Source organism: Numida meleagris, chromosome Z (assembly GCF_002078875.1).
Source record: "Numida meleagris isolate 19003 breed g44 Domestic line chromosome Z, NumMel1.0, whole genome shotgun sequence".
Classification (NCBI taxonomy): Eukaryota; Metazoa; Chordata; class Aves; order Galliformes; family Numididae; genus Numida; species Numida meleagris.
The window spans coordinates 66,921,984-66,949,141 of record NC_034438.1 but is presented as its reverse complement, the minus strand read 5'-3'; the positions used below and the strand labels follow the sequence as shown (position 1 = coordinate 66,949,141).

The 27,158-nt window shown below is 38.2% G+C and overlaps 1 protein-coding gene across 11 annotated transcripts in view; it reads left to right on the top strand.

Moving 5' to 3' along the window:
- ELAVL2 (ELAV like RNA binding protein 2) overlaps window positions 1-27,158 on the top strand; it is an 80,045-nt gene that overhangs the window by 25,837 nt on the left and 27,050 nt on the right. For 6 of the 11 annotated variants that reach the window (XM_021381351.1, XM_021381350.1, XM_021381347.1 and 3 more), the window contains exons 3-5: window positions 3,496-3,586; window positions 5,951-6,191; window positions 26,078-26,181. In XM_021381351.1, the coding sequence (XP_021237026.1) occupies window positions 3,515-3,586; window positions 5,951-6,191; window positions 26,078-26,181 (417 nt within the window). In that variant the 5' untranslated portion in view covers window positions 3,496-3,514. The remainder of the gene's footprint in view (window positions 1-3,495; window positions 3,587-5,950; window positions 6,192-26,077; window positions 26,182-27,158) is intronic. The other 5 variants (XM_021381349.1, XM_021381352.1, XM_021381353.1 and 2 more) reach the window with 2 other exon arrangements.

The window sequence follows — 27,158 nt, the reverse complement described above, 5'->3', positions numbered from 1 at the left end:
AAACTGCTGCCCCTGTTTGTGCAAACTTTCCAAGCAGTCTGTACTTCTGGACATCGGGGTAACCATCAAAACTAAAATAGAAGCGCACTTACATATTTTTGAAGGAAATAAGATTTTCTGAGTTCTGTTTTTAAAGCAAAATTGACCTTTCAAATTATGTCAGGGCTATTGCTTTTCCATAAGCCCTCAAGTAATCCATAGCTTTTCTGTTTTTAAGGTGTTGAGGTATATTCCTGGGGCAAACCACTTATTCTTGCTAAATAGCTTTCATTGCTGGTGCATGTCAAAGTAGTTAGTGCAGCACAGACCACATGTTAAAAGAACAGTTTTATTACAAGCACAGGCTAAATAAAATTCTGGTTTTATCTTCTTATTTGAAGATACAAAGGACATTGTTCTCATTCTGCTGCTTGATGTCACAAAACCCAAAGACTGTGTTGTGCTTATCCAAACAGCAGCATGTGATGCCTTGCTTCCATTGCAGTCTATACCCAAAGGGGAAAAAGGCCAGCACTGAACTCTGAAGTGTATTCTGAAAGAAGTCTTCTGCTGTGTTGTTTTTTAGGAGGATCTTCATAAGCACAGGTGGGATAAGTCTCTTAGGACTTCAGGAGTATTGTATCATTTGTGGCCCTTCTTGAGGCTGGAGGTACTTATCTCATGGTGCAGCTTTAGTTGCCTTTGACAAGTAGTAACCTGCTAGAGGAGGCAGGTGTTTAATATATAGTGTCTGGTCGCTTAGATTCAAGGTGCTGATTTTCTGTGATCACCTTCATCTCATAATACCATTTGTAAGTGCACAGCTTAATTGGGACAGGCATATATGCAATGATTTTGATGTGGTATCTGTAAGTAGAAGTAACTTATGTGTATCAAGCCCATATGAAATGATTTCCCCCTTGATGACAAAGATGTGCAAGAGTGGATGAGAAAATAAATAAAAACAGGTAGTAGAAGATCTCTACCCAAAAGTATGATGCACTGAAGGCTTCTCTACTGTGTGCACCTGTGGTGGTAACAGCAGTCTCTTTCTTTTTTCACCTCATCTTGGTTGTCAGAACTGCCATGATGCGGCTTTAGCTGCTGTTTTCTGCTGAGTACAAGCAACTGAACATGTTCCATACCAAAATACCTATTTTTCAGGGGAAAGGAGTAGCAGACCAATGAATATTGTGTTGCTGATCTTCATCTCAGTAGCCTTGCTTTAATTTTCTAAAGCCCTCTTTAAAAACAAATTAAAAAGCCCTATAATTTGAACTGTTCTATGGCAAATAGTACTAATCACTTAAACTATGTTTTTAACTCCTGTTGTGTTTAAATCTTAAAAAAAAAAAACCTCAGAAAAAAGTAGTTCCTTTTCTGCCATTCTCATGAATTAAAAATCAGCTAATTAGAATTAGCTAATTAGAAACTGAGATTCAGTTAATGCTGTAGACAGTTTTTAAGACTATTTGGATTTAAAACTGTAACTGTGCTTGATAAATAAAAAGTGAATTTAATTAAAGATACGTGACTTCAGTGCAGTGTGTTGTCAAAGGGAGCCAAACTTTCTTTGGTTCCTCTTTTAGTACTGAAACTAAACTGAAACAGCAGAATTCCTTTTCCAGCCTAATTATCATCAATCTCAATACATTAGACAACCTTGCATTCCTTTAAAAAAGAGTCTACATTCAGTAAATAGTCTGCATACCATTCATTGAATGCAATAATTGCTAAGCTGTTGTAGTCATCTGAAGATGGTAGTTGTCTGAGGGTAGAACTGTTAAAAACTGCTATACTGCCATGTATAGTCCACTAGTTGAGGCTTTCTTTATCGTAGGAACCCTGTTAAAATGCTACTGTGTTAATCTTCTAATAGCACTGGTTAGGATGGAAATAGTTTTTGAAAAAGTCATGACTTTGGCAGTGTTGGCCATACTCCTTATTTTTTGGGAAGTTGTACTGAAAGGGTAAAAGTTGTTTTTCCAAATTAGATGTAAAAACACTGTTTAACTTTGAAGCAGCGAAGCCGTGTTAAGCAGGCTGGAAGTACTTGAAATGAGGTGCTTTGATTTTTGAGAAAAAGCTGCAGCATGGCGTGCAGGAAGCAAATACTGGTTACTGCTGCTTTGCTGGGAAGCGTAGAGGCTGGACAGGTTCATAGATCTGATATTTTAATGTAATCTCCATAATAAAACTTGTACAGACATAACAGCTCCTCTGGTAAGCAATTTGTCGAACATGCTTGCTTGGGTACCATGGAGTGCTTCAGAAATGCACGTCTTTGCATTGTTCTTGGTTTGAGGCCATAGAGACTGCGGCTGATAACAAAGTCTTAGTATTTTGCATGAACAGTTATGGTAATGATTAAAAGTCTTAATATCAACCTAAATTAAAAATATAGGCTCGATGTAAAGCCAGTTAACCACACAGATTTTGGTAACAAGCTAATGAGAGGACAAGTTCTTCAAGTGTTCACTAAAAAAAAAAAACAAAACAGTTTTGATAAGTATGTGTTTGTAAAACTTGGATGCGGTGTTCTTAAAAAATCTCAATTTCTTTCTTGAATCAAGTTAAATTTACTGTTTAGGTTTTTTCATCTGCTTACCAGGGGGCTAGAAGTCTCTGGGATTTATACCAGCCTCAAATGGTGGCAACACTCTTCCTATTCCTGCTAAGTATTGTGGTTGTATTTAAAATCTGGACCAGCTGTAATTAGCTGCAAGTGGTCCATAAGCTTTTGTGATATCCTTCTAGCACTGTTCATTTAAAGTCCAACTAGGTTTGTGGTAATTTTTTTTAAAGCAAATAAAACTGTGTTCTTGAATGTGAAAATGCCTTTATAAAGAACTACTCCATTTATAATTTTCTCCAGGTATTCCCCTTGAGAAACCCCCAACTCCCATGTCACTTGCATATCTGCAGATGCTCCTTTTGGGAGTACTTGTTGCAGGAAACATTAAAAATTACAATTTTGCACAGAAGACATTCAGAAAACCTAGGATTTTAGTAATGGACTGGATCCTTGCAAAGTAGCGTGTTCTGTGTTTCTGTGGAATGAGGAAGGCATGTAAGGGGAGCTGTTCTTCAGTGGTGCACCCGTCGTCTTACATGCTAATTGAAAACTGACTTTTCATTTTCTGTTTTGAAGACTCTGGGAAGTGCGGGAGAGGAACACACCACAAAAAAAAAAGCAACCAAAACCCCCAATTATAATGTGTTAAGGTTCTTTTTAGTTAAGGTTCTTTCTAGGTATGATGTGGTTCTTGCGGGTAGTTTCCAAGGTAGATGCAGAGGTAACGGTCTTTTAAATCTTCTCCTAAAAATAATCATCCTAATTCATGTAAGAAAAACAGCGAATTTGGAAAGATTAGATTGGAATTGCCTCAAATTCAATTAAGCCACACTGTGTGGATGTGCTGGGAATATAAATGCAATTACTGTAAATTTGTACAAACTGATTTGTTGCATTATCTTGCTAATCTAACATACAGTCCTTTTGTGTCCATATTGCAGACGGCAACTCCAAACTAACATGGCAGTCAGACTGTGTGATGTGGCTTCTCTGCTTAGAAGTGGTTCGTGGGCAGCAGAGCCTTGGACTGGGGTCTGTGGGATTTTTCTTAAATTCTGTAGGCTACTTTTTTTACGTGTTAATAGTGCTGAGGCCATACCAAACTCCAATCTCATTTGGAATGCTAACGCTGTTCTATGTTTCATTATAGGCTGTAGGTTGTGTCCCTATTCTGTCAGGGTCTGGAGCACACTGGCGTACCATGACAACTTATCTATTATACGGTGATCTCCTGTAGAAATTATACTGCAGTGGTTTGCCTTTCTTCTAATGAGATCTTAGTCATAATTCAAAATATCCAGTGGATAATTGAAGAGTAGTATTACATTAAAATTGTTTTGGTATGGTCTGAATACTAAGTTGCAGTAACTTTAAAAGCCTGTATACTGTGTATTTATGATTGGTATTTTTAAAGTGTGTTTAAAAACCTTACTCTAATAAGTTGTGTAAAAATTGTAATTTTATCTTGGGACTATTTGGGTAGAAAATACTTAGTAACTGCTGAAGATGTGGCTTATGTTTTCTGAACAGTTGTATCCAACCTATCAATGGAATATGCATTAACTGTAAAACATTAGTATCACTTCCATCAGAGCAGATGGTTCCATAGCTGGGAAATGCTGTAATTTCAGCACACACAGGCTACTGCAGCTGTTCACTTGAATGTTGGCTTAAGATAGCATTTTTGCCACCTGAATGTGAAAATAAATGTGCAGTTAAGTGAGGACTTCTTGTCCTTGCTAACTCCTTCTAATTTTGGTCAGTGAAGACTTAAAGTTGATTGGGGGTTGAGGAGAAGGGAAGCAACCATGGTTATGGTTTGAAAAGAAAGCATTGGTGGCTATCAGCTCTGCTAAATACACTAGAGTTCTGAAAAACAGTTTATCTTGGGATCATCTGCGTTCTAATCTCTTCAGCAGACTTTTCCTTACAGTGCCAGTAGTAATTTACCCTCTCTCTGGTGGTTAGTCATAAGGGAATAAAATACTTCTGATCCAGTGGTAGCTCCTCAGGAAAACCAGAACACGTTTCTACGTTAAATGCTCTGAATAGATGGATCTTCCTTTTTTTTGCTTAGTGCTGAAGTAACTTCTTGGAAAATATCCTTGTATGCAAAACAGAAGTGTCTTCCTGGGAATGTCTGAACTTGATTCAGACACTCTTAACCTCCTTTCATGTTTTCAGGAAATTCAGATTTGCCCTCCCTAACCTAATCAGTTCTTTAGGTACTGATTGGATATACTGCTTTTTAAGAGGGGAGTTAGGACAGATAACCTTGTGAGATCGTTTCCAATTTGATGCTACTCTGCGACTTTACAAGACGTTTTCCTGTGTGAAAACTCTTACTAGACATCTTAGTGTGAGTTTGGATTTCAGTGATTACTGAATTTTCATTGAAATGTCTTGAGTCTTGCTTCTCTGTTAAATGATCTCTTAGTGGGTAAGTTCTACAGAATATTCTGCTGATGGTTGTCCTCTGTATGTGGTAGCAAACAAGGTGGGCTACCCAAGCCTTGTGTATTAGACTACCATTTAGAAAACATACTGTCTTTACCAACTGTTAATAGTTGATGACTGCCAGAGAGGCAGAAATCCTTTGTACCTGTGGATCACTTCTGCCAATCATAGCAACTGGTCACTTTGAAGTGAAACACCAGAGTTTTCTGGAGTAGTGATTGCTCACTCATTTGATACCTAAAAGTAGGTTGAGTTGAAGTATGAAACAGTTGTTTTCAGGGTGCAGAGGAGAGGAGTAGTGAGAACCAGGCATTGTCAATTTAATCAAAACGCATTTGGAAACCTCCTTCCAGCCTATGGTGGTAGGAGAATGATATAGAAGTTCTGAAGAAAGAGTTTTTCTGTTTCAGCACATTCTTTTACGTCTGTAGGCACCTCCTTTAGATGATTAATCTTTCTAGTGCTCTGAGACATAGGGTCAAGGTCCAGTTATATACCCCAAAATAACACCCCCAAATAATAAATAAGAACAAAAAACTGAATACTTCTAAAGACTGCATACTTCACTTGTCACTTGCAAGTTCATAGCATCGATGGCTCTTGAAAAAGGGTAGTTCTTGGTAACTTCTGTACTAGAAAGTCTGTGATGCCCTAAATGAATTGGAGGAGGGGATGGGGGAAACTTAAGTTTTTGGTATAAATTTAATTGAGGTAAATCATGAAGATTTTAGTGATAACTTAATTTGCCTGTAACTTTGAAATTGTTAATCAAGGAAACACTTTAAAAATTCTTCAGTAGTGTTTTTGCATGTAGAAGCATTATCAGGCTGTGACAATACCACTTGTGCATAGTAGTGGTTCTTTTAAATTCTTGTCTGCATTCTCCATAAGCAAGGGTGAAATGTGAATTTTGATGTTTCTTATTTTCTATATTTTTAGCAGGTAATTGCTGCCATGGAAACACAACTGTCTAATGGACCAACTTGCAATAACACAGCCCATGGTTCAAACACTATAAACAATTGCTCTTCACCAATTGATTCTGGAAACACAGAAGACAGCAAGACTAATTTAATAGTCAACTACCTTCCACAGAGCATGACACAAGAGGAGCTGAAGAGTCTGTTTGGCAGCATTGGTGAGATAGAGTCCTGCAAGCTTGTCAGGGACAAAATAACAGGTATGTTGGTTTCGTCTTTCCACTTTCCTATAGTCTAAGCTGTCAGATGATGTCTTGCAATTCTGTTCAGTTACAGAATAAATTCAGGGAAAATGATGCAGATGTTGCTGGTCTGCAGGAACTTGTCTGTCATCTAGATTCAAAACAGAAAAAAATAAATGTTTGTATTTCATCCAGTTTTGTATGTGAGTGCTATAAATGCTAACAGAACTCTTACATCTCCTGAGCTTTCTGATTATTTGGAAAGAAGTTTTAGATAATGGCTTTAAACTGGAAGAGAGTAGATTTAGACTAGATATTAGAAATTCTTTACTGTGAGGATAGTGGAGCACTGAAGCAGGTTGCCCAAAGAGGTTGTTAATACCCCCTCCTTGGAGGCATTCAAGGCCAGGCTGGATGGGGTTGTGAGCAACCTGATGAGTGGGAGGTGTCCCTGCCTGTAGCAGGGGGGTTGGAACTAGATGATCTTAAAGGTCCCTTCCAACCCAAAACATTCTGTGATATTGAAAAGCGGATAAAAACTCAAGTAAGCCTTGTATAATTATTCAGCTCTATTATTAGAGCTGTGCTTCTTAGCTATAGCTGATACAAAACTTCCTTTTTGAAAGATGCAGGGATTTAAACTTCTACCTTGGGAGAATGGTGGACTGATTAATTTAGCTTTTGTGTTGCAGCATTGAAACTAATTTCTTTAGGGTATGCTCTTGAATGACGTGTTCTCTTAGAGTATGCAAGTATGAAATGCAGAGTGATGCTGTCAATTAGTACTTCATTTTACCAACAGCTGGTGCTCGAAGTACATGTATTTAGACCAGTTGTTTTATTTTGAAAGAACTACCAGATGGATGCCTGCACTTCAGTAACGAAATTAAAGGATTGTTGGCAATGTTCAGTTTGTCTCATTTTCATTTGTGAACTCCAAGCTCTGTCAAATTAAAAAACACTGATGTATGGTTTTTGTTGACATTTCATTATTTTTATTCAAGAAATACTGACTTTGGCACTCTATTTCCTGGCTTTTTTTGCAGAGCTGTCTAATACCTAGCTTTCAAGAACATATCTGAACTTCTTAGATGCAGCTCTTGAATGTACTGTTTAAAACTACTCTTTGATTTGGTTTGGGGGATTGGAACCATCATTACTGGAAGTTAGTGGCAGAACATTAGCATTTCCTTCACATGGCATAGACTTTCTTGTGACTGAGTATTACCAAGGTGGCAGTGGTAGGACGAGAAGAGGCTTTAGGTGATTAAGATTGTATGTAGCTTCGACCTGTTATGCAATATGTGCATGTTGATACCTTGAGTGTGCTGGAGATGTGTTGCCCAACTACATACCTGACTTGTGGTGACTGAGGCAAAACCTTCTGGCAGCTCTGACACCAACCCTAGGTCTTGTCTTTAGCATGCAACACGTTTTTTTCTTGTGTCCTTATTACATCTTTACTCTTCGAACAATGTAGAAAATTCTCCAGCTTTTCCCCCATTGGTACAGGCACTACTGTGTCGCTGGTGGGAAGGTGATGCTTAAGCAGGAATCTAACAGCAGGCGACTTTTTGGCTTGCCTAGGCTGCAGTAAGAGGAATTTGTCTTGGGTCACGTGTAAAATGATAAAATATAACGTAGTTAATGTAGGTAAGTAACAAAACTTTTTCTTATAATTTTATTAAAATATTAGTTTCATGAGTTTTTTTTGCATTAGTGGGTTGTGAATACTCCCCCATGTTTAGCTTACCTGCACCTGCATCTTCCAGAGATGAGCAGAGTGGGCTAAGCTAAAGCTCTACTATATTTGGTCTAGTCTGCTGATCATACAGCAGTGAAGACTGACTGTAGCCACAGGCCTTTGGATATCACAAAATACTTCAATCTCTAGTCCTCATACTCTGCTAACATGCAGTGATTGAAAATACTGATATGACACATACATTACTTATAGATAACTCCCATTGCTTTTTGAGAATGCTTTTTGTAATCATTCTTTACACATTGGAGACAGCACTTGTGACAGTATCTGATAAGTTTTATTTGTGCACAGTGTGAGAATGACTTGTGAACATAAAGGTATGTTCTTGGCACTGGTTACTCATGAATGTAGGTCGTGCCTGCTGTTCTTAGCTCTAGGCAGTTTTGTTGATGAGGTACAGTTTTGTGTCATGAGGTAGATTCTCAAACCTCGCTTTCTTGCAATAAGTGTTCTTAGCCTAGAGATGTGTTTTATTTCTAAGATGGCAAAAATGGGATTCTGTTCAAGTCAGTTTTTTTCAGCTGACTACACTACACAGAGTTCATATATATATTATTTTGAAAGCACATTTCCCACAAAAAGAAGGCAGTCCTGCCCGAAGAGGATGACTTTTCAAAGACTGCCAGAATGGATCCACATTGGTGAATTCGCTAGTCTGTACTTCATGGTGATTCTTTTCAGTTAGCATTTGACAGTTTAAGTTTCCTAAGGCAGGGACTACTCAGTGGCACAGAATGGATCAAGCTGTGAGACCACTCAGAGCCCAGCACTTGCTTTCTTACTAGATAGTCTAACTGGATTTTGTGCATTTGAATTAGGATGGTTTTTCTACCCTTTGGATCTTAATGATCAGCACTACTCCATAGCAGATGACTTGCTCTTAAGACAGTGTGGCAAAATTTTTAAATTGGAGATTCATGCTCCAGCGTTATGGGTTTGGCTACAGAAACCACTGCTTTCAGTCCTCTTTGACTTTGCTACCAAATCACACAGCAATCTCATCACTGTGATGAGCTCCAGAGGTGCATAGGATGTCAAAGAAACTAGAGTGAGCTGATGCCACACCTTGCTGTCTTCAGATGAAGGCTGATGCAGAAAGCAATCTGATCTTCTCTATAGGTACTGACTTCTGTGCCTCCGAACAAAAAGCTCCTTTACTTAGCTGTTTCCTTACCTTTCCTTCCAAAAGTGGAAGGATATAGCTGGTAACTCACCTGTTTATGGGATGGCTTTTCAAGCTGTTTACACGTCTTGCAGTTGTGAGTTCACTTATTTAGCATTCTTTGTTAAAGTTGCTTAGGGATTAGTGCTTGTTCCAGTAATGAGACTGCTGGCAAACAGAAGTGAGCCTCAGGGTCTTACTGGTGGATGTGCAAATGGTCTTTCCTTACCGGATGGTTTTGATGCTTTCTGTGCTAGAAGCTGACAGTGCTGCTACTTGGTGTCAGATGACTCCTTGCCTTGGAGTAGAACAGAGGAAAACTTAATTGCAGACCTTGTTTGAAAGTCTAATACCTTCTGTATAGCACAAAGTGGTGCCTAAGAAGGATCTTTAAATACAATCTGTAGTTGGTGACTAAATGAGTTGATGACAGTCTTCTTGTTTGGAACTGTTTGGAGAAAGAGATCATATTTGCCTTTATCTGAGGACAGCTTCTCAGCTTTGAAGCATATTTTTAGCTGCCAGCAAAAACACGACATTAGTCTTGTTCCAAAAGTTGTTAGTTACAGATGAGAAACTTTATTTCTAACCTGCACAGGGAGCAGTAGTTCTGATTTAAGCAGTCTGTAGTAAGATTATCTTGTGTTAGTGGATGCATGGTTGAGAACACTGCTTTGAGACCAGTTCTCATTCATCTTCAGGTTTTACACAGGCTGCTTAGAGAGAATCTTCCTAATAATCTCTAGTCTGAATTGAAGAAACAAGTGGAAGAGTCTTGTCATGGTTTTCAGAATTACTCTAATTCTTCTATTTAAACAGTTGATTATAAATGAGCTGCCACGAGCGCTAAGTACTTGGTGGATACCTTAAATTGATGAGAATTTTGTGAGTATAGAAATCTAATACATCTTCATGCAAACTGAACTGCAAGTGAGAATTGATAAAGGAGCAAAACACTGATCTGCCTTTAGCTGTCTAATGCAGGTTGGTCCACATCAGTATTGGATGCTTACTCTGCTCACTTGTGAAGTGAAACTTGACATATTACGTGCTGGAACTGAGATCTTTTGCAAACCAATACAACAGCTCCAGTACAGGACTGCTAAGAGATCTTGCAGTGTATAAATGGATGAGTAATACCAAACACAGATAAAGCTTTTCACAGCAATGAATCATTAACCAGTGAAGAAAACAAGAAATGTTAATCTATCTCTGTGCATTGGCAGATAATATCAGTCTCAGACAAACCTCCCTGCTGTGATCTGCTAATGTCTTTTAGTACAACACTGAACTATAAAGTTTGTGCTCTGTATTCCATTTTATCTAGAGGTTTTGCTTGTGAAGGAGAAAGCAGAAGTGCCAAAGCTTGCTGCTGATCATATTCAAGCATGTGGTTCACAGGCACAACTTGATATACTGGGTCGCTGTTTTTTGCTGCTGTGAAATGTCAGTGTTTTCCTATTAACTGAGCACATGGAGTGTTCTGAACAAGAGTTAAACCACCTGGCAACTGATCTACTTATCTGTTTTTCTGAAAGTAGAGAAATTAAAATGTGATGTTACCAAAGATTATAAAGTCTCCATGTAGGGAGTCCCATCAACAAGAGCACCATCTGACACGTGATGCATCAGTGTCACTTAGCTTGCTAATCAAAGAATCTGTCTGGAATGAGTTATTGTGCCCAGATATTTAGGGATCATTGTTAACTCATAGATTCTTTTGGCTAATGTGGATGTTTGTATGTTACTCCAAAAGTAATGCCTCCTGTTTATTTCCGTGGAAACTATAACTGATATGATGAGTACAATAACACTGTTTGATAGAGCAAATTCTCAGCTACCAAACACTGCTTTTCAAAATAGTCACTACCATTAGCTATATATTTTCACCAGTGATGAGCAGGAGCCAGCATGCCACTCTCGTAGAAGAATCTGCACCACTGGAGATGACCTACTGTCACCACTGCTGAAACACACCACTCACCTCCACACTGTGCTCACATCCACTGATTGATCTCCATAAATGGTCAGCAAGCATCAGTGAATGTCAGTGGGTGCCATTTTTTCCACATGAAGAAATTCAGTTCCACACCTTTACTTCATCTGTACTTCCATGTCAGATGCTGTTCTGTCAGACTGCCCCTCTGCTGCCATCTGTTACATAGCAATAACAAGTAATGGGATGTGAGTGGGAAGGTTCAACGTTTACTGCCATGCCACCAACATCCATCACTGACGACATGGGCCAACATCATAAAATAGGAGGCACTATTTTCAGAGTGGCATTTGTATATACGTACTTAATGTAAAGCTACCCCGTTGTTTGCAGTTGCACAGAGACCATGCTCTCAACAAAGCAATGTAACTGAATCCTTATAGCCTGTTTTTTAATAGCTGTTTAGTTTATGTTCATTTGCATTCTTAAGTGCAGCAGGTAACTTTTTTCTAAATTGCACATAGTTAACATTAAATGAATAAAAAATAAGCTAGAAGTGCTATAAAAATAGAGTCTGCTCCCTTAAGACAGATTGATTCAGCAGCCACTGAGAAAGTGCAAGGTAAAGTAGTAGCTGCCACTTACAATGAGCACTTAAGAAATTCTAGTTTGCTGTAGTACCCTTCCTTTTCTGAAACTTGAATATAGATGAAAAACCACAACAAATATGATATTCTTAGGAAAATTTCATTTGTTTCTAATGCCTTCTGTCTTTATTGCAGTGTAAGTTTGGTTGTGTTGAAGATAAATTTTTAGGTTTTGCTTCATGAAAGAATATCTGTGATTTCAGACTTTTAGTCTTTTGCCCAAGAGTAGTAACCAACAATTAAACTTCTGGAATTCAGTCTTGCATTGTGAGAGTGGTTGAAATCAATCTCATAAATTAGTGAGAATTTCCTCCTTTTCTTGTCTTCAAAGGATGTGTAATGTTCTCATTGTAATAATCATGGGCTCATAAAATTCATGTTTTTCTCTAAAGAAATATTTTTGTTGACAAGTCTGTTTTTCTCATCCTTTTTTGAAATATCATGTTTAAGCTACTCATAGTTGTATGTATGTTGACCTTACATTTATGGCATTATATGCCAGCCTTTATTGCTTAGAAATTGAGATAGGATGCATCTAGTCTGGAGCACTATGTCACAGCTGTTGACTTGTGTGGTTGAAATTAAGCCTGGTTAATTGACTGTTCTATTCAATAGAAGGAGCCAGGTGTTCCCCACCTTAAGTTATTCTCCTGCTTCTGAAGAGAATGACAAGCAGTTTTTTCCGGTCACTGTTGACCATCATTATATGGGCCTATTTTTCAGATTCAGTCCAACTGCCCTATTACCAGCTTTACAAAAGCTTGATCCTCTTGTGCACCATCTTCCAAAACCTCTTACTCATTTCCTTTTTTGCAAGCAGGATGCCTAGTACAGACCTTGACTAAAACATGAATGAAAAACAAATGGGATTGCAGACCAATTTATGTATGATAACTTAGTTTCTTTGTGAAGCTTTTCTTAGTGTCTTACATAACCATGAAGCACTGAATTTTTTTTTAGGAAGGTGGATGAGAAAGAAGAGCTGTTCTTAGTATTAGCTTTTTAATTTTTAAGGTAAGTTCATAGTTTGAACTACTGCTATTAGATAGTTGTCTCTGAGTCCTGGCAGTGCAGTTTGTAGTAGCAGAAGGACAGTAGTCATCATTTTCAACTTTGTTGTTGCACATTCTTTCCACAAGCACAGAAAAATTGGTCTATTTAGCTGGTGGTTGAAGCACTGTGCTCTTGTCTGGAGTGCAGGAATAATCCTGTAGAAGTTTTCAAACAAGACTTATGAGCAGTATTAACGGAGACTTGTTTTAAGCCTGTCAATGTAGTATATTGTAAGTGACTTTATTCTGATTCTGCATACTTGTTGTTTAATGTTACTGCAAAGATCTTAATGGCATTAACTGCTTTTCCATAGTGAGCCACATGATTGATTGCATAGCATGCACTCCTGTAAGTAACTCATACTTGCAGATGAAATAACTTGTTTTACTTAAATTACTCAGTAGCGTTTGATTATTCGTGCTTTGACTTCACTTTTCACTGCTTTGCAGGAATGACAGTGTTTTTGAGTGTTAAATTTTTTTTAAACTTATCTTTCATAAATAAGGTAACAAAAATGTTTGATTTAACCTGCATTGCTTTGGTCAGCTCTGACTACTGACATTGTCAAAACAAACTGTTTTTTAAGTGGTTAGTTGGTTAAAGTTTACTCATATATCATCCTGTTAGGACTGACCTCAATATGCAGCATAGAAACTCAATGTTCAACACTAATTCTTCTTTTAAGGTTAAATACGGCTGAGTATATATAGTGAATCAGAACATTACCTTCATAAAACTGTTCCATTCAGCTGTTGCTTTTTATGGTTGGGATAAATGCAGTATACACTTCCTTTACACTTATCTGTAAGCAAATTCAAATTCACTCTTGTCAGAGATTGCAGTAATGTACAAGAAACCCACGAAGGTGTTGGTCTCGCAGATTATGTGTCCCTTGATAATGACGTGGGACATTTGTGTGTGCTTCTGGCCAGGGCAGGACTCTGCTTCCTCTGCTGGCAGCGTGCTGGCTGCCTTTTGGATGTCTTTTCACTGATTGTTTGCTCTTCATTAGCTGCTTGTAGGTATTGCTGTTATCTTCTCATTCTAGACAAACTTGGACTAAATGTTAATTCCTGCGCAAACTAGCGTATATTATGAGACCCCAAATTGTTTGAAATTTTTGTAGGCCAGTGTTGCCTTCCAGGGTAGCTATGCTGTGAGATTAGTGCCAGGTATTTATAGCAATTGTGAGGTGTTTCAGTGAACTCTAGTTCAATTTGGGAGTTCAGTTTGGGCAGCAGAGTTACTGTCTTACTCACCCTGAATTCCTTTCTCTCAAAGGATATAATGTGGGTTATATGGACCTGATATCACTAGAGAAAGTGTGTGTCTGCTACCAGCGTGATGTAGCTAGGGACTTCCAGTTGCAGAGTCACAGTCATTCCATTACATACTGAAGTAACTACTATACAGTGTTAATACAAACAGGATAACAAAGTATCTTTTGGAAAGGTAATTAATTTAACAAACTACATGGTATGTTTTCACCTTAATGTAGTAAGGAGCTTCTAGTTGTCCCTACTTTAAACTGTTTTGGGCCAAGATTTTCTATTTGGATGTAATGTATATGCTTGTAAACCTCAATTAGTGTCCATTATTCTGACTTACCACGCTTATTTGATAAGGTTTCTTTCTACCTGTTACTTTCTCTGCCTGCTGTGGGAAGAACCAGAGGTGCACTTCTGTGTTTGAATATGACATCAACAAACAAAATCTTAAGGAATAGTGGCTTGTATTGAATAGCAGCATTCTTCTCATACGGAAAAAACTGTGCAAGATGTAAAGCAAGAGGATGAGACTGAGTTAATAAAAATGGGGAGTTGAACCTGGCTAGAGTGAAATGTCTGCATCTCTTTTTGAAAAAAGTCTGTTTTTAGAATGATTTAAGGCACCAGTGATGGCTGTTTAATTAGAGATAGTTGTCTTAATGTATGGCAGAATAAACTGTTAAGTGTTTTGATTGGTATTTGATAATCATCATTCATTCTGACTTCTTTCTTGATTCAGAGCAATAGCTGAGGGTCCAGATGTCTGGGAAGGAGGTGGCATAGTATCAAAAACAGAAGTCTAATAGTGATCACAGATTATGTGTGTTTTCTTGATAGCTGCATGGCTTGCTAGCTCAATGGTAAGAGTTATGAGTGTTCAGTAAATACAGTCCATCTACAGGTACAAATTCCTATTAAATTAGAAATTGCTTAGTGGCTCCTGCAGTTTCACTCATTTTGCTGAAGCTGGTTATAAAATGCAGTTCAGGCTTTAATACCAACTTGAGAGGACTGTGAAACTTGAACAGCGATTTCTGTTGAAGGAAAATGGTGAGAAGGCAACAGTGCTGGTATTCAATTAGTTCTTCTCGCTAGAGAAGTACAATTTTAGGTATAGTATTATGGCTGATTGACTTCCATCGTCACTAGACGTGTGCTCCCTAGCCTTACTCACTGTCATGATAATGCTGGTAATCTCAGTGGCTTAAACTGTGCTCCTTTGACAGTGCTGATTTCTGAAGTTGCAGTAACTTATTTTGAAATCAGGCTGGTAGGTAGCAGCTGGGCGATGCTGTTGTTGTGGCACACATTGCTCTGTGGCCTTGTCACTCAGAAGAATTAACCTAGTGTATTGTGGAGCATTCTGATGTCTTCAACTGCAAATCAAGACAGTTTGTACTATTTCATGCTCCTGTACCTGAAACTCTTCATCAGAATTACCATGCTGATGAAGTTGAACTTGTTGCTGTATGTACTGCTGACTGATCTTTCCTGTGGCCCCTTTGGCTTGCCTTCAGGGTGTTGTTGACTGTGACTAATTAGTTTTTAGGTTGATCTTCACATGGTATTGCATGAAAGACAACGCTGCCTGTGCTTTGGTGTGTCGGTCAGGTAAGGCAGCCATCTCCACTGCATTGAACTTTTGGAAGATGACTGAAAAATGATGCAGGTCCATGGGGTGAACTGAAGCGAGAGCCTTCGTTTACAGGCTTTTAATGTTGTCCTTGGCATCTCTTCTAACAGTGTTCTTACACCAGTGTTTACGGCTTCGGATTTTCTTCTGCCTTTCATCATGTTCAATGTCAAGTTGCTGTGAACTTGACTTGATAGTGTTTAATAAGGTAGGTTATTGGCTTGTTCTAACAGTACTTCAGGGAATCCTTACTGGTTAGCTTTGTACACAGAGGAAGAAACCTGGATTTAAACTGTTAGTCTTAGTTAAGCATCTTTGGCATAAAATGAACATTTGTGAGTGTTGGCAGAAAAATAATATTCACTAGAAAATAAGCAGTCCCTGACTGCAAGGTGATAATTTAACATCTTGAAGAAGAAAAGCACTGAAGGTGTAAAATACATTGCTGAAGTTCAGTTATTTTAAAAAAAAAAAAGCACCCAGTTAGAATTCATAGGAGCTGAAACCGTCAAAAAATACATAGGCTTTACTTAGCTTCAGTAACATATTCTACCCTGTAAAATACTGATGAAAATAGTAAATATGTAATGTTTTTCAGTATTTTCTGTGATATCCTTGTTCTTAACGGTCATGTTCCTGTACTAAAGTATTTCACAGTTGAACCTTTTAGCCAAAGTCGAAACAGTGTTGAGATTTCTGGAAAATCATCATACTGAAATCCTAGTTTTTTTAAAGCCTGCCTTACCTTGTTTTTTTTTTAATTCTATGTGGCAAGTAAACGCATGAAGGTATTTGCTATTATGTGAATCTCTTAATTTTCTAGAGTATGATTGTGTTAAATTTCTGTATTAGAATGTGACGTTTTTTAAGCTTAGTGGATTTTTCAAATGCATTATTAATCAAACTTAAGTATTCTACTTCAATTTTATTTGGGAAGATACATCAGTTATCTTCATCTGAAAATGAATTGTAGTTTTAGGTTCTTTGTTCTAAGCTATCAAAGTTAACTAGTGGAGGTACTTCATATGTTACTTGTTAAGTGAAATGAAAGTGAGGTGGAACTCTTAAACTTCTACTTTCACCTTAAACAAGTCTATTTCGTAGAACTTATTTACACCTTAAAAGAGACAAGTCCATCCTGAGAAGGCTTTGGGAGTTCAGGTGCTTGCAGTATTTCTTATTGAACAATTTGAACTCAGATTTTTTTGGGTGGAAAAAGAGATTACCTGAAATTCACAATTACCTATTTTACTTGGTCTGCAGACCCTACTGATGAACGTTTAAAACTGCCAGAGTAGAAACAGTGTGAGCTGGATGCTCTGGCAGTATCACCGAGGAGTTGGGAAAGGTGGCTTGCTCAACCCTTGTGTCAGCTGCTCGGTAGCTCTGAAACAAAGCAGCCAAGGACTCCCTCGTGTGGTGGGTGTGCCAAGTTTTCAAAGGCATCTTTCTGCATTTTTATTAGAAGGCTCTTGGCTCCCGAGAGAAGGGAGAGCATGACAAAGTAGCGCAAGTGAGCGACTCCAATAAGAAAAGCAGCAAATGGAAACTTCTTTTTTTAGTACTGAAGCTGCTGTTTTCAGCATGCTGGTCATCTGGTTAAGCTACTAGAGTATACTAATGGAGCAGTGCTGGAAAAACACCATGTTTGCTGAAGCAAAGAAGCAAAAATGCTAAGTTCTACAGCATTGGTTCTGGATTTTATCTGGGATATAAATAAAAAAATCATTATCTAAGATAGCTTCTGATGAAAAAGAGTTATGAGGAAATGGATTCAGGAGACAGCAGGAGAATTCAGGACTTAGAGAGATGAGTAGGCTTGGTGCTGGCAGAAATTTCTGGTGGGAAACTTGATGACTTTGCAAAGCAAAAAATAAATTCAGAAGACCTTATAATTTACCAAGATGTTTTAATCAGTCATGAAATCTCACCACCAAGCTAATCACCTGCTCTCTAACCACATTGTCATGCAGAAAACAGTATGCATCCTTTTATGTGAATGTTAAAATAGTGCTAACAACTGAAAATGCAGCACTTGAGTTCACTTAGTATCTGTGACTTCTTGAGAATTTCGGTATGATACAGCCATAACTGCATTTCAGAAGCAGCTTTAAAAATGGCTCACTTAGCATCTATTAAATCAAAGCTCATGCTTGTCAGTGTTTCAAGCCTTTCTCTTGAGATATAACAGATTGTGAATGACACTTGAGCACTTTCGGACAAACTCTTGTTAGCAGGACTGCATAGTTCAGATGGCTGAACTCCCTCTTACTGCACATCCAGTCCAGCAGCATTGAGTAAAGAGCTGTTGAAGATGCTGCTTTTGGCACTTGTCTGAAATAGTTTTTCTTCTTGGTTCTGAGTTGCCTACAGGGTTCAGAACTATGTCCTTTCTGGAACTAAGTGGTAGCTCTTGGGCTGAAAATGTAAGAGAAACATTTTTTTTCTGCCATCTTAAACTTAAAAATGCTGTCATCTTTTGCCCACTGCAGGAGGGAGGAGCTGTGCAGACATCTGCCTCCATAGAGAAGTTTTCTTTTGTCTCATTTGCTTACAGTAATCGCTGTTGTTTTAAAAAAAAAAAAATCTTTTGTTCTTCAAGAAAGTTGTCTGATCTGGAGGCTCTTGTCCTTTTTGTACTAATGTAGAAATACAGCAAGAGGGAATTTAGCTATTATGTGACAGTTGTTATAAAGCTTTAGAAGACGACACATTAACTGTGGATGCTGTAGCTGTTTCCAAAAAGAAAAAAACCAGAAAAAGATTTGCAAGTGTACTTTTTCTCATTGTCAGCAGTCCCGTTCCTAGGGGAGGCTATAAAAAGTGTCTTCATTGCGGTCCTGCTGTGGTTGGGCTGAATGTCCTGGTTTAGCTGTTTGCAGAACTCTAACATAAGTGAACTTTAACGCAGGTTTTTTAGTCCCCCTTTTCTAGGCTTGATGAAGATGAATAATTTTGTATGTCTTTCAGTTATCCTTGGCTCTAGTATACTCAAAATCACTGTTTAGAAACAAGAAACAGGAAACTGATGAAGCAGTACAAATGGTTTGAGTCACACTAATGAGATAAGATTGTCTGTAGATGATCTTGGGAGATACTGTTGCCTTGGACAGGTGATCACAACTGGATCTAAAACTGCCGATCAGCAGATAAACATCAACAAGAAGACACCACCAGGTTTAGAGTGGGAAGGCTTCATTTGAATCTAAATAAACTCTGTCTCATCTTATGTTGAGAATATGTTCTCTAAATTGATAGCAAATCAGAAGGGTGTGCATATACAGGTGAGAGCCTATAGGAGGTGGTGCAAGAAAAAAGTGATGTCAGGTTTCCCACTTCAATTGGAAATGAGCTGTATACACAGTGATAGTGGACTTAAATTGAAACTTGACAGGAAGGGCCAGGCAGAGAGGTATTGCTCTGCTGTCTTCCTTGACAGTGTGCTCCTGACTTTCCTACCTAAAGTGAATTCTGAGACAAATTGCGCTAGCTAATGTCTTAACCTTGAACTGGGTTGTGCCCCAGGATTCATTAGATGTTTGATGCAGTTGAGTATCATAGAATTAGCTAGGTTGGAAAAGACCTACAAGATCATCCAGTCCAACCATCCACCTACCACCAATGTTTCCCACTAAACCATGTCTCTCAACACAACATCTAAATGTTTATTGAACACCTCCAGGGTTGGTGACTCCACCACCTCCCTGGGCGGCCCATTCCAGCGCCTGACCACTCGTTCAGAAAAGTAGAATTTCCTAATGTCCAACCTGAATCTCCCCTGGCACAACTTGAGTCTATACTTGAGTATTTCAGGCATGAACAATTTTCTAGATTGTATTAGGACAGCACTAGGGCTTATTTTTTCTTTCATGTCATCCACTATTTCTTACTTAAAATTTCATTACAAATAACTTGTGTAGTAATGGGGTACTGAGGGAAAATCACATGGTCTTCCCCAAGCTCTCGAGAAAACTTTGCTTAAGTAATTAACTGCAGCCAAGTGAAATTATGTGGTTTGTAATGGATTTTGAGGGTTCAGTAACCTAGCAGTAAGCTCTTTCAAATGTTGTGTATACCTATGTATATGTATATACACATATATGGGCTTCAAGGAAATGCATGGTGCTGTTTAGTGATGTGCAATAAAAAAATCAAAGTCCGAGGGAAGACTAAACTTGACTTGCATTTTGCTAAGCTGCCAGTTAAGTTGCTCAGTCATCTTGTGATTCCTTCACTCCCGTAGAATAGCCTGAGCCTCCTCATCATGATCTTTGATTCTAACATTCAGTTCTTGAGAACAGGACTATGGTATAAACAGCCTCCACAGAGTTGTTGAAGTTGCTGAAAATAACCAAGAAGTTCTTCAGCAGAAGTTACAAAGAGATCTACAGTGTGATTATTCTCATTCAGAAACTTGAGCATCTTTGTTGTCAAATGGAGGATAGTGGCCTTTCAGCAATTATATTAAAAGGATGCTATTCTGCTCTAAGGAATATTGCTGCTACTTTAAAAGCAAAATATTAAGAACAAACAACAAATATCAGTTCTCTGACCTCTGTTTTGTATGACAACTTTATCTGTTATGAAGTAGAGGACTTCCTTTGTATTTTTGCAGCTGTGTGCAGTAGCTGAATAGGCTTCCTTTTTAGTAGGCATTTGTGAAGCAACCTGTTCAAGGTAGAGCTAATTAATTACTGATTTCTTCCTCTTACAGCTATTGTGAATTAGAGCTTCTGCATTTTTAAAGCCAAAAACATGATGTGATGCTTCCCAAGGCACAATTCAAAGGCACTGTGGCTACAGCTGTACCTTCTACCTGTTTCTTCTGTCTGCTTATAACTTTCAACTTGGACTGCCCACTGCCTGATACCTTTAAAGTTAATATACTGCTTTTTCCTAAATAACAAATTACTATGTTCTTCACTTGCATCTTTTTGAATGTTAAAATACTTAATCTACACCTGTCTGGGGTTCACATGGATTTCCACTCAGTCTTTCAAAGGTTTATTAGAATTGTTTAAAATGACTTTTTAACCCCAATTCTGTTAGAATCCATTCTGGCTTCTGATTGCAGTGCCAGAAAGTAACTTGGCATTCTCTTATAAATTACTCTTCAATTTGCATCATATGTGGTGGTCACTAGAGATTTATGAAGCTCATAAAGCTTGAAACAGAAAGGAAATAGTTTCCCGTATCAAGTGAGTATTGCAGTGCTTTCCTATTTGAGTTTTCTGTAGGTTTCATACTTGAAGCTGAGCATTTCTCTGTGACTGACAAATGACGTGCCTAAGTTCAAAGAAACACTAATCTCTAAAATCCCTAAGGATTTTTTTTGCCACTTAGCCTTGAATCTGGCTTTGTTGCAAGTGCCAGTTACATGAAACATAGAATGTAATTACTTTGAATTTTCAAAATATAATATTGGTTCAAATTAATCAGACTTCCTTGTTGGAAAATTCAAATGAAACTGCTATTCTTCATTCTCATGATATAATGAAAGAATAGTTTCTGTTCATGTTTATTAGCATAGTTGTGATGCTGTAATAGTGTGTGATTATGTGATTATAGGTCTTTAATAATTTATGGTGGCAGTTACCTTTTAGAGCAAGCAGTGATGAGGTCCATGAGAGTCAATTCCACACCTGTTCTGTTTCTCTGAAAGTGAAGAAGTAATGTTCTGTACAGCTTTGCTGTCTGCTATGTTTTTTTTCTATGTTTTTTTGCGAAGACTTGTAAAGATACCTGTTAATAAGCCTTTTTTTTTAAGGAGTGTTCTATTTGTTCAGATTTTTCCTTCCAGTCATCTCTTCACTTTGGCTTTTCCTACTTTAAGTGATTTTCACTTAGCATTTAGCTAATTGTTGTTTTAATCTACACCACAGTCTACTGTTTATTGTCTCTGTGTCCAAACCATATAATCCTGTAGAAATTATGCAGAAACAGATTTTTAAATCTTAATAAGCGCTGTGAAAAAACCACAAGAACTATTGAGGCGAAGAAGCTCAACTGATGCAGTTGAGCATGTAGTATGTCAAGTGTTACACACTTGTAGAAATGGGCAAAGTAACCTCCTTGAGAATATCATGTTTCCTTTGTGGGAGAGTTAATAACTCATAATAAGAAACAAGATAGCCCCAAGAGGCGTTGGTGGCTTTTCAAATCGCTGGCAGTGCCATTATGCACAAATTGGGAGAAACATTCCCAGAGGTTAAGATTTAGATGCAGAAGACCTCATATGAAAGTGGCAGCAGACTAAGCTGCTTTTTGATATGTGTTTAAATCCAAGGGTTACTTAACTTAGGGAGAACTGTTGATTTACCTTTTCTTCTCTCATCCACTTGTAGACTTAAGACAATGTACTTTAAACATCTTATTAGACTTGGAAACAAATGCGAGATGATTTGCACATGACTTCTACCTTGGTGTATGAAGTTAGCTGTTGTAGAAGAGTAACAGACAGAAAAGTCCAGAGGTATTTGGTTTAATCTTTAGCTTTAGGCAACAGAAGTTAGTGATTTTTAATTACAGATGATTGAAGTTTCTTTTCTAAATATTTTATGTGGTGGACAGCTTAAGTATCTAGTTTCTGTGTAGCTTGTTCTGAAAGCAAGAAGTTGAAACATTAAAGAAGAGAAGACATGTCTGCATGGAATGAGAACCTATTTGAATTATACTTGCTAGCTAGCTTCCGTTTTAAGGAAAGAGTGACAAGTGTGTGCAGTAGATATACTGCTCTTCCTCCATCTGAAACGTACAGTCAGATGGGATTTCTTGTAGGCTTTTTATAGACACCATTAGTGCTAGCCTTGGTTAGAATGTAAGCTTTTGTGGCTGTGAAACACTTAAAAGAATTTAGGAATTCAGTTCTTTCTAACTCAGACTTTTCAAAAAAGAGGGAAAACAACCAACAGATTTCTGACATACTTAATGACATAATTAATTGGGAAACCTATGGATTGTTTGAATTAGGTACTTCTGCTGGTTTGTGTGGAATGTTTGCCTAGGTTTTCTGGAACTCAACTATCTGTATATGAACTGAAAAACCCCTTAACACATTTTTCCTTAACAGCAGGAGAAGCAAACAGCAGCCCTGGAAGAGATGAGGTTCAACTTCCAGCTTTGTATTGCTTGTTGCTAGCCAGGCTTCATCTTTTCATGGGCCTATATTCGGGCTTCTTTGTTTTTTTGACTCAATTGTTGACTCAGGAATTGCTGTGACATCCACAGTTCCTCTGGGCAATCTGTTCCTGTGCTTCATTGTCCTCTGAGTAAATATCCTTCTAACATAGCCTGAATCTCCCCTATTTTAGGTTGAAACAGTTCCCCCTTGTCATATTGCTACCATAGTGTGTAAAAAAACACTGAAAGGCTGCAGAGGTGCTTTTCCTGGAACCTTCTTTTTTCCCAGCTGAGCATGCCTAACTCCCTCAGCCTTCCTTCATAAGAGGGGTGCTCCAGCCCTCTGATCATCATAGTGGCCCTTCTCTGGACCCTCTCCAACAGCTCCATGTCTTTCTTGTGCTGGGGCCACCAAACCTGGATTCAGTACTTCAGATGGTACCTCACGAGGGCAGAGCAGAGGGTGATGATCCCCTCCTTCTCCCTGCTCCCACTCCACTGTTGATGCAGCCCAGCATACTGTTGGCCTTCCAGAATTCATGAGCATGCTGTTGATGATGTCCAGCTTTTTGTCCATCAGGACCCCCAAGTCCTTCTCCGCAGGGCTGATGTCAATAAGTTCATCTCCCAGTCTGTACACAGCTATGATTGCTCTGGCCCAAGTGCAACAGCTTGCACTTGGCCTCATTGAATGTAATTAGGTTCTTGTCTTCTTGCTTTTCAAGCCTGTCCAGGTCCCTCTGGATGATATCCCTTCCTTCTGTTTTGACTGCTGCACCACTCAGTGTGGTACCATCAGCAAACTTGCAGAGGGTACCCTGTATCCCACTGTTGATGTCATTGATAAAGATGTTGAAGATCTCTGGTCCCAAGACAGATCCCTGGGGGAAACCACTCATCACCGGCTCTCTTCCTGGACAGAGAGCCATTGAGAGCAACTTTCTGACTGCAGCCATCCAGCCAATTCCTTATCCATTGAGTAGTCCACCCAATACATCTATCTCTCTCCATTTTTGAGATAAGGATGTGGTGTAGGACTATGTCAAAGACCTTACAGGAGTCCAGAAAGATGATATCACTTGCCCTTCCTTTGTCCATCGATGCTGTTGCCCCACCATAGATGACCACGAGGTTGGTCAGGCATGATCTGCCCTTGGTAGCTGTGCTGTCTTTGATCACCTGCTCATCTGTCATGTGTCTTAACACAGTTTCCAGGAGAATCTATTCCATGATCTTCCCAAGCGCAGGCGTAAAGCTCATTGGCCTTTAGTTTTCTCAGGTCTTATTTTTCCCTTTCTTAAAGATGGGAATGATGTTTCCTTTTTTTTTCCATTCATGGAGGACATGATAGCTATGACTTCTCAAATAGGGTCTTTGTAGTGGTCTAGCTGTTTTATGTTTAAAAAAAAAAAAATGAAACTCGTGCGGAAATTTTTTTTTTCTCTGTTCATCTTCTGTATTCTATAAATAAGAATATATTGGGAACATCTTATGTGAAGTAGCTTTGTCTTAGATTTAACTTTCTCATAAAGGTGTTGCTTAGATGAGTTTTATCGTAGAGCATGAGTAAGAACACCAAAAATCAGCATTTCTGCTTTAGGAGGTAAGACATTCATTGAAGTTGCTTTTTTTTTTTTTGGAGACAGTGCTAGGAAGAGTTTTGCAGACAGTGGGAGTGATGGAGGTGACAGGTATAGAAATTGCTCTACTGTATTCAAACTAATGTGGAAAAAAAATAACAGGTTAAGAAACTTAACTAAGTTGTCTAGGTAGAGTCATAAATGAACACAGATCATACTTCAGTAGATTTCCATATTGTTTGTTACAGAACCACTGATATTGAAGGTCCTTATGGAAATCAAGTGTAACTCGCTGCTCGGAGCAAGGTTGTGTAGAGCGGACTGCTCAGGGCATTGTCTAATTGAGTACTGATGTTCTTTTTGTTAATAAAGTTCATCTGTTCACAGCTGCTTCTAGCAATTTTTCTTGTGTTTGTATTTTATATGAGATGGAGAAAAATGTGTGCAGTTGTGGAAATGAGGTTTGTCTGCTAAACTTCTGATGTTATGGTACATCGCACAAACCACCACCAGCAGTGGTGGGCTTGTTACTAAACCCTCTCTTGTCTCTGCCCATCAAGTATTTTTGCTCTGTATGTTACGCAATCTAGATACATGTAGGAACTTCATACAGCATGGATGCTGTTAGATCTTCACTGCAATAAATGAATATGCTACTCGTGTATTATGTAATACTGTTTATCCACTGTATTAGTGCATCACCAGGTAACATCTCAAACTAATTTTCTGTGGGTGGGCTGTACTAGATGCTTTCTATGGCTTTACCTTGTTGACTCAGTTTTTTGGACTTAATTTTTCCAGGTTCTTAAAACAAGACTGTGGGACTTCATATTAAAAAAAATAATCTGTGCTAATGAAGGGCATGTTTACTAGATAGTGTCCCGTTGCTATGTTACATTTCTGTAGCTGTCTGTTCTTATGTGCTGAAAGTCTTCTAAAAAAGTATACTGAAGGCAGCTAGTTAAGGATGTTACAAGCTCGGTTTTGAAATTTTCAAGAGATCGCTGCTGCTGAACTCCTAAGTGCTTAATAAGCACTTAAACACAGCACACTGATTGAAATGTTATGTAGCTCAATAAGAGAGAGTTAAAAGTGCTTTAGACCCATCTGTGATCTGAACTGGTGATGCTAGAAGAACCTGATAACATTGCATCTTTGTTCTAATGATACTTAACTGATGCCCTGTTGTTTGTATGAGTTGAAATGAATGTAGGAACAAAATGGTCTTTAAAAAGCCCTTGCTACCATGAGACTGTATGCTGTATGAGTAACATCTGTAAAAACATGAGCTTTCTCTTGGCTCAAATTCTGATACTGAAATGCCTTTGAAATTCACTTATTTTCAAGTATTGTTATGGAGTTTTAACATTATGCTTTCTATACTCAACTAAAAAGTTGAGTAGTGGATTTTTGATGTTTTAACTTGGAAAATCCTGCATTACTTCTTGTCTCCAACAGTTCATAACAAATTACTGAATGTATTTCTTACAGTTTTTTCAAGTCTTCCATTAAATTTACTGTAGCCATTTCTTTGACCTGAGGGCAATCTATGGGAAAAGAGAAGGCTAGTTAAAGATACTAGCCTTACTGGAAAAACAAGGTGTTGTGAACTTTTCAAACTTTATTGTTGCAGATAGCTGTTCCTCAATATAATTTTGTTGTGTGTCCAAGGTTTTTTAAACACATTTAGTTATGTGTTAGCATAGCAGTACTAATGATCCTTCTTTCTTTCTTTAACCAGGACAGAGCTTGGGTTACGGTTTCGTGAACTATGTTGACCCCAAGGATGCCGAAAAAGCTATCAACACACTGAATGGATTGAGACTTCAAACTAAAACAATAAAAGTATGTAGTGCTTTCTGTGACTTCAAGAAACTAAATTGTTTTTGACTTCTTATTTATAAGATGCATGATTTGTTTTCTTCCAAATAAAAATCAAGCATTCTACTGTTGGCAATAAAATAGTGTAGGACTTAACCATGAAGTAGATGATTAGTCGCTTGTAGTCTAGTTAGATGTAAGGCTAGATTGTAATTAAATATAGAAAATTGAATGATGGGGGGGAGAGTTTCTAAGTTCTTAACACTTGCACATGAGTGTGATCTAACTGAGAAATCACATCAAATGCTTTGTTTGCTTGAGTTGCAGAAATGCAATATTTTGTATTGGCTGCACTGTGTGTTTCCTACTTACTTTCTCAAATAAGATGGTGTAATTCACCTAGTAAACAAGGCACTCACAGCCTAAAAGTATTCTCTTGTGTATCCTTAAAATGAAATGCTGAGATAACTGGTTTTGCTACAGAGATCCATGAATTACTGGTCTTGCAAGGTTGTTCTGTAGCTAGTGCTGATATGGTTGGTTGGGATCTGTGTTTTTGTTTTAACTCTGTCATAGGTGGAACTGTACAATGCACTTGAAAGAGAAAAGCAGCAATATATTGATTAAAAACAGTGATTTAACAAAACTTAATCATGAATAAGACGGCTTCACAAGATTTGAGATGGCAAGGTAAACTAGATTAACAAGAGATATAGGATTAAAGAGGCTTCTCAGGAAGACCCTCCCATTGTGTCACAAGGTTTAGAAGAGACTGTTGCTTTCTGAACTCCTCCTTGATCTAAGTATGTTTGAATCCACTCCTAGTTTCAGACTTTCCGATGGTTTATGTGTAGGGGATTACATGTACACAGTCAATCTAAGATAGCTTATTCAGGATTTTGGAGTTTTGCTATTAGTCATGTACTGAGGATCTGTATCAACAAGAAGTCTCTTAATGTCAAGGTGTAAGGTGTGTAACCTCAAGGCATCCCTACTCAGAG